The following is a 12,407-nucleotide window of genomic DNA, read 5'->3' as shown; positions in this document are numbered from 1 at the left end:
TTTCAAGAATTTTTTTCGATTATATTTTATATTTGTCAATGTAATCAAACATCGTTCGTATTCCGCGGGATAAAAACACTACGCTAACTTGTTGCATGTCATTTCATGTTGCATCGCCGAAACGATTTCCTCTTTCATATTGCAGGATGTCGTGTTGTGCGGTGGCGAAGTTTCTGGCAATATATATTTACACAGGTAAACTATCAAAGAGATAAATCGTATTAAAAATAGACGCAATTATTCGCAATAGTCTCGTATTCAAATTAAATTGTGAGCCTAATAATTTTGTGGCTGGAATTTCAAGAATCAAAAAGATCCGTTGATATGTATATTGCGATAGAATCTTCAGATATATTTATAGATTTTTATCGAAAAAGACAACGACGCCCATCAAACGTTCTGAAGGTGACGGTTTTGATGTTATTAATACATAGTGATCGAATCTATCAAGTTTTTGACAGACATTTCACAATATCATCGATTTGACATAAAAGTATTACTTTTATGTAATGCTAAAGAAATTCTAGAAATTTAGTACATTACTTTATGGACGATTTTTTATTTAGCGCTGTTTCGAAATATTTTAAAGAAATTTTTTATTGCTTTTTAAACGAGATTTATATAGGTGATGATATTTAATCAAAATAGTTTTTTTATATTTATTGTTAGTACGATTCTATCGTAAATATGTATACATATTATTTTATAAGAAATTATATTTATACAGAATAAAGATTGATGTAAAATATTAAGTTCACTCTTACAATTAAAAATAATAAGTTGCCAATTATAGCTAAAGACATCCTGAAATATATATAGATTAAAATATTTATATATAAATTTTATTTTTAAATTGTTTTTTAATCAATTAAATTGTTTTATAAGTTTTTATTAAAAATATTTTATTTTATTAAAATATTTTAGAATTTGAGCTTGTAAGAAATTCAGTCATGTATTCATATTTTTGAATTTTTGTACTTAAACTTTTCGTTAAATATTTATATATATGGATTATTATTTTCACTCATAATATAGTATTTTAAACATTGTGAATATTATAACTATGCAAAAATGATGATATAAGAAATAAGAAATTATTTATTATTACAAAAGTCATAATATCTGTTGATTGGAAAAAATTTGAATAAAAAATACTGAAAAAAAATTATTTAATATGCATAATACAAAAAACAATACAAATTTACATTAGTTTCTTTATCTTATTCATTGTCATTTTTTATTCTTGAGAGTTTCTTTTTATTCTGTTTTAATTTTAAAACTTTTTTTCTATCAATAAGAACATTTTGTTTAACTATCTCTTTGGAATGTTTAATTTTATTCTTTTTAACTGAAGATTTCATCAATTCATTTTCTGCTTTGCGTTTCGCAACTCTTTTACCTTTCTTTACATCTGTTTCATGTATGTTCTCACAATCAGTAGAAAGTAAATTGAGACATGCTTTTTCAGTATGACCTATAAATAATACAATAAAATATTAACAGAAACAATAATTGGAAATATTAAAAGTATATTGATATGTAACATGTACCTAATTCATTGCATTTAAAACATTTTCCTACAATATTTGGAATTTGGCCACACATATGTTTCTCTAACATACATCTGTTACATGTTTTGCAATGTTCCCAAGTAGGTTTTACACATCGCTTACATATTTTACAGTGCTTATAAGTACGACCATCTTTGGAAGTACATTCCTTGCATTTCTTGCAATGCTTGTTTTCACTAGACACCCACTTTTCACAATCTTTACAAAATTTGTATCCATCGGACATAGAAAGCTCTAGTAACTTTAATGATATATTTGTGAAGATTCTTACTGGAGAGCCATATTTTCTACCTTGTTTACCTGACACAAACAAAGGATGATTATCATAATCCACTTTATAATCAGACATTATCAAGTCTTTTAAGCCACCAGTTACTGATGGTGGATTACTCTTTTCTCTCATAATATTTTCCATAAAATATGGAAATATAAACATAATCTTCAAAGAAACATTATTGTTATTTAATTTTTTATGCAGATCAAATATCGTTTTTATTGTGTAAGATATGGCTTCCACACGACCCCCAAATGGGGGATCACATATTAAATAAGTATTTTTTCCTTCATTTTGAGTGATAAAATCTTTGAACACATTAACAGCATCTTTGTTAAAAAAGTGATGATTGAAAAGATTGTACCAACAATAATCCAGTGGTCCAAAAAAGTTATGCTAGAATTTTGTATGCAAATCATATATTCATTAAAATGTATTTATTAAAATTATTACATTTATTAAAATAAATTATGAATTAATGTAATAATCTCTATTTTTTATACTTACAAATCTTCCATCAAAGTCTAAGAGAAGAGAAGACATTTTATCTACATAATGTTCAGTTATATATTCATGTATTCTTGGGGTTCCAATACAAAGAATCTGCTTAGCTCCAAGCTTTAAAAGCATTTTTGTTATGTCCTCTGTTGATTTCTTAGAAAATAAATATTGTGCTTCTTTCTTTGCATTATCTAGAGGTTTTAGAAGCTCCGTCGGATGATGCAATTGATGATCTGTTAAATTCTCTGTAATATCATGATCAATATGCTCATCTTTTTCAGAACTAAAAATTAATCTTTCGCAATCATGGCAATAACATCTCTGTGTTACGGATTGTGCTTTGATTTCATTGAAACGAATATACAATTTTTGATGGGGATAATGCTGGCTAAGTTTTTTTTTTTCCTGCTCCCATACGTTTTTGCGAGATTTGGTCAATTCTTGCCCATACTCTAGATAGAATTTGCATAATTTTCTATCACGACAAGCAGAGCATGCATAAAATTTCTTCAATTCCCCACCAACATATGTACCAAATAGTAATGTTGGCCCTATAAAAGATTAATTTTTTTCAAAAAATATAATTTTTTAACATCAAAATTAATTTCAATATATATGTGTTTGCATAAGTATGACGATTACCATGAGGGCATTGTGGATGATTTTTGAGACTTCCCCATAAACATACTACACCACGTGTATCATCCATTCTCATATCAACAATTTATTGTGAGGATAGATGAGTTTAAATTCACATATATCGGCTTCTTGCTTCTTCGTACATATTATCTGCCTTGTTTTTATTTATTTATCTTTACTGCTTTTCATTAATCTGTTATAAATTCCCAATTTTACTACTAGGTGGCAAACACAATTCTTATCTTCTGAGTCAAGCAATTTGGCGCGAAATACAGTTGTCTAATTCTATAAGTTTCAGTGATAAAGTTGAAATAAGTGATTTTTAATATTCACATTAAAGTTAATTGCATGTTACAAATAAAATGAAAAATTTTATTTTTTTGAAACACTTTCTCTCTCTCTCTTTATGAATTTATTTTAGCATTTGCCAAAAAAGTTTATTCTCCATAGGATTTACAAAAGATTGATGTACTTGAGAAATTTGAATAGAATTTAATTACACTCACACAAGACAAATGTGTTTTATTGATATTTATTCTACAAGTGCTGTTTGTTATCTGATATATACGCAAATTTTCTTATTATGATTTCCTGGAAACATAATAGCAGAATATGTGTAATGAGGCGCATACCGAGTCTTTACAAGCTCTACACACGACTTTTCTAAATCGAATTTTTATTTTGCAAGAAATATGTGAATTAAAAATTAATTTTAATACTTATATACACATATCTTAATTTTTATCTTTGTATAAAGAAAGATTTTAAAAATTATTTTGCTTTTATAAGAAAATTAAACTTTACAAAAATAAAACTTTTTTTAATTGCTAATTTCGAGTATTAGCGATTTGAGTTCTCATAGAGTGTGAGTTCTTATCCATTCACCATTTTTTTGCAGGTAATATTATAGCTGAAAATATACGTTAACACACATCACAGAGATTCGATAAACTTTCGTGGGATTTTACATTTGGAATAATCATTTAACATAAATAATTATATAAAATTCAAAACAAGAAAAATTTAAAGTTTTTCTTGTTAAGTATTTCTTTAATTAGTAGTATCAAGGTAAAACAAATTTTTGTTAATTAAATCAAAATTAAAATCTTTTAAGAATCAAAGAAATAGTCTAGTTTCATTCTTATCCTAAAGCATTGCTAAATGTTTTTCAGAATGTATACATTTTTTAAACTCTGCTCATGAATTCAACCTGTCTGCATTCTGCAAGATTGTATCACAGACTATTATTCACAGTCAAAAAGAACATTCGCTAAAAATACGAGCTTAAAGTCACTATAATGTTGATGTTTTTCCGAAATATTCCGTACAGGAACCGGAAAATATCGGCATGAGATAATTATTTACATCAGTAGGCAATATAAAATCATATTACAACTTTTCTATAATAAATATAAGATTTGAACAATCTTTATTCTCTATACCTAATCTTTTTATATAATGATTTTTACGTACACACAGGAGAACGTATTTCGCAGTGTTTCATAAGCATATACTCGATTTAATACTGAACGTTTGTCGTAACAATTATTAAAGCATTTAAAATTAAAACATTGATACAAATGCGATTATAAATACATGAACTTGCTCTCTACTCAGTTCTCTTATATTATATATTTAAATTATATCAAAATGATCTCGCATTGCATTTACGAATTTTTTTATAGCTTAATCCTTTTATTTGATGAAAGCTTTCAATTTTTTTCTGTGTATTATCTCATTGATTGTAAAACACAATTATTTATATATTAAATCTTTTTATGAAAAATTCTAACATGCATTTTTTTGAAAAACTAACAGGAATAATAATTATATTTTTTTTATTTTGATAACCAATGTTTCAAACTCATTTTTTATCACTAATTTCATTATATATGTATTTTTTACTATAAAATATATTTAAACAATTCACTTTATTTACATAATTGACTATGAAATCTTCCTTCAACTTCCTGTACAAATAAATCGTCTCATCTGCATTTAAAATTATTCATGTATTTAATATAAAATTATTTATACATACATTTAATCAATTGAATAAAATATTGCTACTAAAAAAAAGATTTTGATGTTAAGATAAAAGAAAATTTAGTCATAAAGTAAGAATAAGTCACTTAAATCCCTTGAAAATTTTTGCACACTTTTTTAATCCAATTTGGTCGCATTAAACAGATTTTTCAGAAAATTGCTATTAAAAAGTTGTAAAGATATAATAATTCAAAAAATGTAGCAAATATATAGTAAAATTCATATAGAATGATTTACAATAAAAAAAAATAGCGTTAAAAAATGCTACAATTCTCTAACAATATAAAAATTGTGTATAATCACTATTTATTATAGTGTTGTACTTTGTTAATTTTATTTTGTTGCAATCTAGAAATTGCTTTTTTTTCTACAGCAAATAATTTTGTATGTTTCACATCAATAAAGCTATATTCATGAAATGTGAAAATACGAAATTGGTGCAGTGAGATCGATTTATAACATTTTCTATAAAACGTGATCGAAATTGTTCATTATTTTCTACATGATACTTTTTTCTTGTATAGCTCAATTCTATTTACCGCGATCTATATAGCAAAACTGTCTATAGTACAATCTAATAATACTTTATTCTTCTTTTCTTTTCTTTTCTTTTTTTTAAAAGTGCGTAATAGCATCCGCGTCGCTAATATATATACTAAAAATTCCTAAAATTATATTCATAAATATTATCTATAATATTTACGAAAAGAAACAGTATTAATAAGCCTTAAATTGATATTCAATGTAAGACAAATTATATTCGGAAAGCTGATCCTTCAAGTAGTGAAGATTTATAAAGCAATAAGTCTAGATTGACAGGAGGCCCATCTTTCTTGAAGTTTCTGACGCTCTTCTATATGATGTTCCGACAAATTTCGCATTACATGACTTGTCTTCAGTTTTCTAGGATCTAAATTAGCTCCTAATGTTTGAACACCTTTAGCAAACTTTGAGAACGGCAACAGGATATCCTTGGCTGTGGACGCTACTGGACTGGTAACGTTGGCGATATTTTCTTTTATGGATTTTAAGGCAGATTCACTTTGGGACGATGTAATATTCAACATCAAGTCCTGTTCGGAAGCTGACCTTCTTTTCTCATCCAATCTATTATCCGTGCGAAGAGTAGCGCTCTTGGCACCGGTCGATGACGTTTTATTTTCAACATCCCCTGTCGAATGACTGATATTTTTAAAAAGTGTCAAAGTCGACGGTGGAATCATCCGTTCCTTTTCCTCATGTATGCTATTCTCTACGTCGTACACCGTTATTTCTGGCGTGGTTGCTCTAGTTTTCTGCGGAGAAGCACTCAGAGTGCTGGTGCCAGAGCCATGTTGCGGTATTAGGTGCAATGCGTCAATGGCTATGTCGGGTTTCAAATCTGAATTCGTATTATGTCTCATTGTAGATAATCCCGCATTTACGCTGGTCTCACAAATGTCACCGTCCACAATGTTGGTATTTTTCACACCCATAATAATACCAATCATTGGAGTGTAAGCTTCCATTAAATGCTTGTCATGGCTAAAGTTTGCTGGCTTTTTGACATGTATATGTGTCGTTTCGATATTTTCGTCGCTGCTACTGCTACTGTTGCTCTTTTCTTTCACATTGCCTGAGATATCTCTGTTACCGACCGTAAAGATTGGTTTTGATAACTCTTCCGTCTTTCTGTTACCTATATTCTTTGCCAAATCAATTGGCTTCTTTGTGCTGAAACTTTGACTCAGTTTGTTCAATTTGCTAAATTGTTCCGACATATTGCTTAAAGCTTTTGTACCTAAAAAATATTCATTATAAAAATTTTATTCGTCGAATAATATACGTGAACAATCGAAATAATTTAAGAACAAACCTGCTGTCTTTAAAGCAAGTAATTGTGTCTCAGATACATTTCTCGTCAATTCTGGAAATGACGTAATGTCCAATAATCCAGTAGAACCTTTAACATTCACTAATTTACTCTTTCTTTTATCTAACGTAACATTCATGGCTATGGGAATCTTTGGTAAGCCTGCTATTTCCATAGCTACAGAAATAGCTTCACAAATTGCTTTTAAAGATTCTGTAAATTTAAAATATCGTTATAAACTTATTTAGTATTTATTACAATATATTTATTACAATATAGATAAAGGAAATGTGTTCCTACCTATGCTTTCTTCTTCAGTTTTAATCACAACCGCCATATTATTGAAAAACCTTAAATTTGTACTGCGGAACATGTGAAAGTAACCGTATTCGCCATTTATCTTATAATTGATTCTGATACAATGATAATGCTTATTCTTGAAGAATGAAACCGTATTTTCGGGCTGACCGAATTCGATTAAGACAATATCATTTAGCGGGATTCTTTGGTAATTTGTAACTTTATCGATTTGATCATCATAATCTGCTACGTAATAACTATCTAGAGTTAATATCAAAATAGTGTCCATTTCCGTTTCGGTTGGGTCACCGGTACTAAAATAAAAATAAATTTTTGATTGAAACCTAAATTATATATACACAAGTATAATAAATGAATTATAATAAATATTTAATACATACACGGGATCGGCATCGATGACACCCCAACTGCCTAGTATAATTTCGGGATCAGGTATCAGTAACTTTTTGCAGTCTTCAATTAGCAATTTCACATGAATCGCAGTTGCTGCGTTGTCTTCCTCATCGGTACGCTCTAAGAATACTTCTTCGCTTACCGAATTTCCCAACATCATGTCAATTGTCGCTTGCCTGTAGACATCCTTGAAACGATTCAAATAATATCTGCAAAGATATTTTGATTCTCATTACATGACTGCTAAACATTCAAGAATTTTTAGAGAAAGTATAATAGCATCAAAAAAGTATTTCATTTAAAGAATATATTTAATAGATCATATATTTTCTCATATAATAAAATATTAAAGAAGAGAGAAGAGAAAGAGCAGTATTTTATGTTTAATTTATTGAGTGATAGTGCATTTATAAAGATGATTGACTATTAGATTATAAATCATCTTTATATTTTTTCACAAAATAAAGGGATGGTATAGAGTCAAGGCTAAACATGCAAAAGAATTTTTGCAGCATAACAAAAACAACTTTTCATGCTGTCATTAACACAAAGCATATCTTTTATATGAATTAACCTATAATAGAGTAAAACGTAATTAAATTAAGCCTTCAAGATACATCTCTGCCACATATTTCCCAAAAGTGAAGTTACAAGCAAGCACAACGAACCTTGCTAAATTATATAGGGCAGTGGCATAAAGAAAGTCGGGATGAGTAGCAAGTTGAAGTTGTATATTTGGTGGTTTCATAGGTATAAGTTCAAGACAACAATTATCAAAAATATCTAAATAGTGTGACCAATCGTTGTTCAGTTGATCAACGTCGATCGGGTTTCCTAGCAGCGTATCTATCGCTGCTTGACGTAAGTCATCCATAAAGTGTTGCTGATAATATCTATGAGAAAATGAAAGGACGATGTCAGGGTCGAACATAATCTGTCTTGGTAGAACATAATGCGGTTTGAAATATTGAAGGCTTGGATATTATCTTTTAAAGGGGCATGATAACTGTGAGATTCTGTTTGTGTCGTGTGAAATGTTGGAAATAAAAATAAAAATGAAAAATGAAGGAAAATTAAGCGGATACAAAATGATGAAAGATTGATGTATGTAGTTCTACCTGTTTGCAGAATTCATGCCATCTTTCATCAATCCAGTAAATTTTCTCTCTCCGGTACGCGTATAATCTCCCTATAATAAACAGTATGAAATTGTGTCAGAAATCATTTGTAGAATTAAATTGAAATTTTTATTCAATATATAAAACTCGGCACAAGCAGTTTGAAATACACACCTTTAAAGCATTTGTTCCTGCATATTGCTTACTAATAATATCCCCATTATTGGCCCAAAGTAATTGGAAAGTCTGCCTAATATTTGTAGGCAAAGTGCCATCAGGTGGTATTAATCCCAGTTTCGAAAATTGCATTTCCATAACGGCTTTTCCCAGAGCAGTTTGCACCACATTTGTTCTATCTAAGCAATCTATACAATTCACACGAAATATGCCCTTTTGCATACAAATTGTACCTTGTTTATCACACCAACAGTAACTCATATCTGCTAGCACTGCGGTCAGTGCATTAACCAAAATAGATACATTTTCGAAATGCATTCCTCGACTGTGTTAGAGAAAATTTTCGAGATACAACAAAATTCGTAATGGAAACAATAATAAGGATTTAGCATTATGAATAATGTTTGGGGATACTGACCAATATTCGTGGAAATCAAAAGTAGTGTATGTAATATCTGGATGATTATAGTTAAACACATGATTACTATAAGCTTCCCAGATTATCTTTTCTTTGCCAGACTGTTCAACCAGATTAACGATGCAAATAGGTCCATACAATGTAAGTTCTTCACCAAAATGCTTTTCGAATGCTATTTGTGTTTCAACCTCATCTATAACATTATATTAGATTATTGTATTATATGCAAATAAATATGATATGTAAAAGATACATTTCTTCTCGCATATACCTTTGTCAATTCGCGGTGGAGGCTTATACTTGTACCCAGGTTGTGACCAATATACTGGCACGCTACCTCGTACTTGTACAAAAGATACTTGATGATCATGATACCAAACTAATTGTTCAGTCTCAACATAATTTGCACACTTCCCATCATCATCCACTCCACGTCTCTTATACCTGTATAATGTTATAGAAAAACATATAGAAAATTTTTTTTAATTCTACATACACATAATGTCTTTAATGTTGAATAAGATAAAGTTTATATAATTTATGAGCAATTGTCGAAACAATCTATATAAGCAAAAGTTACCTGGTCCCAGCACGAAATCTACTCCTCCTTGATATAATTGCCAAGTTAAATATTTCCTGCTGTGGCTGCTCATCAAAACCCACTTCAACTATACATTTTTCTATTTGAACGTATCCTTGAATGATCGGTAATATCCAACAGTTTGCTTTATCTCTGCAAAAAAAAATATGATTTGGATAAGCAAATAGCATGCTACATAAAATGCAAATGATCCTTGGTGTTTACTGTACAACCAGTTTCAGATATCTACTTGCTAATTATTTATTTAACAATTATTGGGCAAAGTTGGTTTTATGCAACAGATTTGATACATAACATACAATTAATAGAATTACTAAATAAAGAATATAAAATTATTATATTTATCTAAGCAAATATATATAATTTTTGCAATTTTATAATGTGAAATAAATTAGAAGAGAATACACATAGTATGATAAAGATTTTATAAAAATTACTAACATCTAAATTAATAATGTCATGTAACATATGTTTATTCCAGAAAAATCTGTCATCCACCCGTTGCCACAATGGTTTATCCTGGTTGCATTGCTGAGATTCTGCTATACATTGTCGTTGCAAACTGTTAGTGATATCACCAGTCTGACAAAAGAAAAAGGAATCAGTTTCGGTAAATATCTTATTTAATTCTTCCAATATTCTCTTTTCAAATCTTTCTTTGTCTTTCACTATGTTCCGTTTTGTTACTGTAGATTTCACCTAAAGAAACATTGTATAAGTTTTATATAAGAGATATTAAATAAATTACATGATTTCAATGACTTAGGTCCCTTACTTGAGACGTAGCTAATGCAGCAGCCTGTTGTGTGGTATTTTTTATAGTATTTGTAGCATTTTTGATTGTACCCCAGGTTTTTGCCAGGGCTGCCTTCTGTGGTACATCAAACAATCCACTACCTCCTCTTTTCTTCAATGCATACTGATGCTTCTTACAAGGCAACAAGCCAATATCCGCATTATCTGCGCCAAGATGTAGAAATGCAATAGATTTGATTTTGTAAACAACATGATCACCATGTAATTCTCCCACTGGTGTTACATCCTTTATAAGCATTAAGCGAGGTTCTAATACTGACACTTGTTCAATTTTTCCCACTATGCCATAAAACATTCCCAGACATTCTAGATCCCTTGGCGTAGCCCATTCCCAATCTGCAAAATTCATCACATTCCCAATAATAATAATAATTAGTAAACTGTCAAATTAAATCCTAAATAAATACACACATATAGCATTTTTTCATCAATTATTAAGTACATATGAATCAGAAGAAATGTCATCTATATGTATCTTTGCGTGGACGTAATATACGCTTGGAGGAAATGAATGAAATTAATTCGCGTCCCGAAAACTCAAGATGTCTAGATCGATCTTTTGATGAGTGACGCTCACTTATCTGTCAAATGCAATTGTACGCATTATTTACCTGATTTCGCAGCGAATTCGCCGGTATACTTGTCACACCAGAGGCTGTACTTCTCTTTCACAAAGATAAAATGAGTGTCAGTGCGGAACAACTCCATTCTTCTGCTTCTCTGCAAGTTTGACAGCTATCAGACAGCATGTAACACGTTTCCGCGTCAAGCAAAATATCCGCCTACCATTGAACATTCGCCATATTGTTCGTGACGTTTGTTACTGACACTTTAGCCAAGTTTACTTCTCGATGTAAAAAGCGACGAGCGATCGCTCGAGTATGTGAAATGCAAATCAATTCTATTGTTCCTCAATGTGGGCACGACGACGTGAAATAGTCAGTCGCTCGATATTTCGACAGGACACAATTTGTATGATTACAGAGCTGTTCTTGACCTAGTTGGTAATATATGAATAATTGAGGCGGGAGATTTCGCTTCTCCATTCTTTTGTACGTTTATTAGCAAATATATTTTCTAAGATGATGCTTTTAGATATACTGAAAGAATGAAAGCTTTCCTTAAACGAATTTTTGTGCAGGAACCTTATACTAATCTTCAACATACTAATGCTTTGTATCATATATATGTAGATGTAAAAAGAAATTTATAAATATATCTTGTATATAATACTATGAGAGATAACTATCTTAGATATCTTTTTTTATAACATAATTTAAAACATAATGTTTTTTTAATTGCATTCACACAGAAATACATTTATATATAAGCAAATTTGAGAAAAAAAGATTCATTAAGAACCAATTAGACTTATATTAATATAAATCTATATATATATATATATATATATATATATATATATATATATATATATATATATAAAAGTTTTGATCGCAAATATATCTATAAAACATGTTTATCATATAAGCTTGATAGATATAAAAAAAATTCTAAAGATAGACATCGGGATTAAAAATCGAATTTTCGAATAAATAAGCTTACAATCTTCATGTATATTTTTCATGTATATTTTATACATTCTCCTTCATAATATTTTTATGGAAATGGAAACAGTATTTTATTAAATAGTTTAAATGCTAAATTTGGCGTATAAAAATT

The 12,407-nt window shown here is 29.3% G+C and overlaps 3 protein-coding genes across 7 annotated transcripts in view; 1 reads left to right on the top strand and 2 right to left on the bottom strand.

Annotated features, from left to right (window-relative positions):
• Nucleotides 1-163: 163 nt before the first annotated feature.
• The window catches only part of LOC126850402 (tubulin alpha chain-like), a 28,584-nt gene continuing 16,340 nt past the window's right edge, over nt 164-12,407 (top strand). The window contains exons 1-2 of one of the 2 annotated variants that reach the window (XM_050593366.1): nt 164-195; nt 2,977-3,085. The gene's annotated coding sequence lies outside the window, so the exon portion shown is untranslated. Of the gene's footprint in view, nt 196-2,976; nt 3,086-10,397; nt 10,522-12,407 lie in introns of those variants that run through there. The other variant, XM_050593367.1, reaches the window with a different exon arrangement.
• Nucleotides 1,155-3,137, bottom strand: LOC126850400 (rRNA N6-adenosine-methyltransferase ZCCHC4). The gene is made up of 4 exons (XM_050593352.1): nt 2,989-3,137; nt 2,353-2,897; nt 1,551-2,241; nt 1,155-1,474 (listed from the first exon to the last, which is right to left on the bottom strand). Exons 1-4 carry the CDS (start codon nt 3,059-3,061, stop codon nt 1,221-1,223), a joined length of 1,563 nt encoding a protein of 520 aa, XP_050449309.1. The 5' UTR covers nt 3,062-3,137; the 3' UTR covers nt 1,155-1,220.
• LOC126850390 (phosphatidylinositide phosphatase SAC2) lies at nt 4,398-11,842 on the bottom strand. 4 transcript variants are annotated; one of them, XM_050593307.1, is made up of 14 exons: nt 11,514-11,842; nt 11,339-11,447; nt 10,687-11,063; nt 10,349-10,610; nt 9,891-10,041; nt 9,582-9,754; nt 9,311-9,503; nt 8,890-9,217; nt 8,716-8,786; nt 8,266-8,490; nt 7,585-7,806; nt 7,184-7,497; nt 6,887-7,096; nt 4,398-6,811 (listed from the first exon to the last, which is right to left on the bottom strand). In XM_050593307.1, exons 1-14 carry the CDS (start codon nt 11,514-11,516, stop codon nt 5,823-5,825), a joined length of 3,627 nt encoding a protein of 1,208 aa, XP_050449264.1. In that variant the 5' UTR covers nt 11,517-11,842; the 3' UTR covers nt 4,398-5,822. The 4 variants fall into 4 exon arrangements, with proteins under 4 accessions (XP_050449264.1, XP_050449263.1, XP_050449265.1 ...); XM_050593306.1 differs by having other exon boundaries at nt 11,339-11,462; nt 11,514-11,841; XM_050593308.1 differs by having other exon boundaries at nt 11,339-11,841.

This window comes from Cataglyphis hispanica, chromosome 6 (assembly GCF_021464435.1).
Source record: "Cataglyphis hispanica isolate Lineage 1 chromosome 6, ULB_Chis1_1.0, whole genome shotgun sequence".
NCBI classification, from domain to species: domain Eukaryota; kingdom Metazoa; phylum Arthropoda; class Insecta; order Hymenoptera; family Formicidae; genus Cataglyphis; species Cataglyphis hispanica.
This window is presented reverse-complemented; position numbering and strand designations above follow the sequence as displayed.

Bases quoted from the DNA above. Each gene is read 5' to 3' on its own strand.
- LOC126850400 (XM_050593352.1), bottom strand. From the start codon at position 3,061: ATGAGAATGGATGATACACGTGGTGTAGTATGTTTATGGGGAAGTCTC. The intron at 2,242-2,352 runs GTAAGTATAAAA...ACAAAATTCTAG, and splicing joins TAGACTTTGATGGAAGATTT to CATAACTTTTTTGGACCACT. The intron at 1,475-1,550 runs GTACATGTTACA...TATTATTTATAG, and splicing joins TTTTAAATGCAATGAATTAG to GTCATACTGAAAAAGCATGT.
- LOC126850390 (XM_050593306.1), bottom strand. The intron at 9,755-9,890 runs GTAACTTTTGCT...AACATTATACAG, and splicing joins AGATTTCGTGCTGGGACCAG to GTATAAGAGACGTGGAGTGG. The intron at 7,097-7,183 runs GTAGGAACACAT...TTAAATTTACAG, and splicing joins AACTGAAGAAGAAAGCATAG to AATCTTTAAAAGCAATTTGT.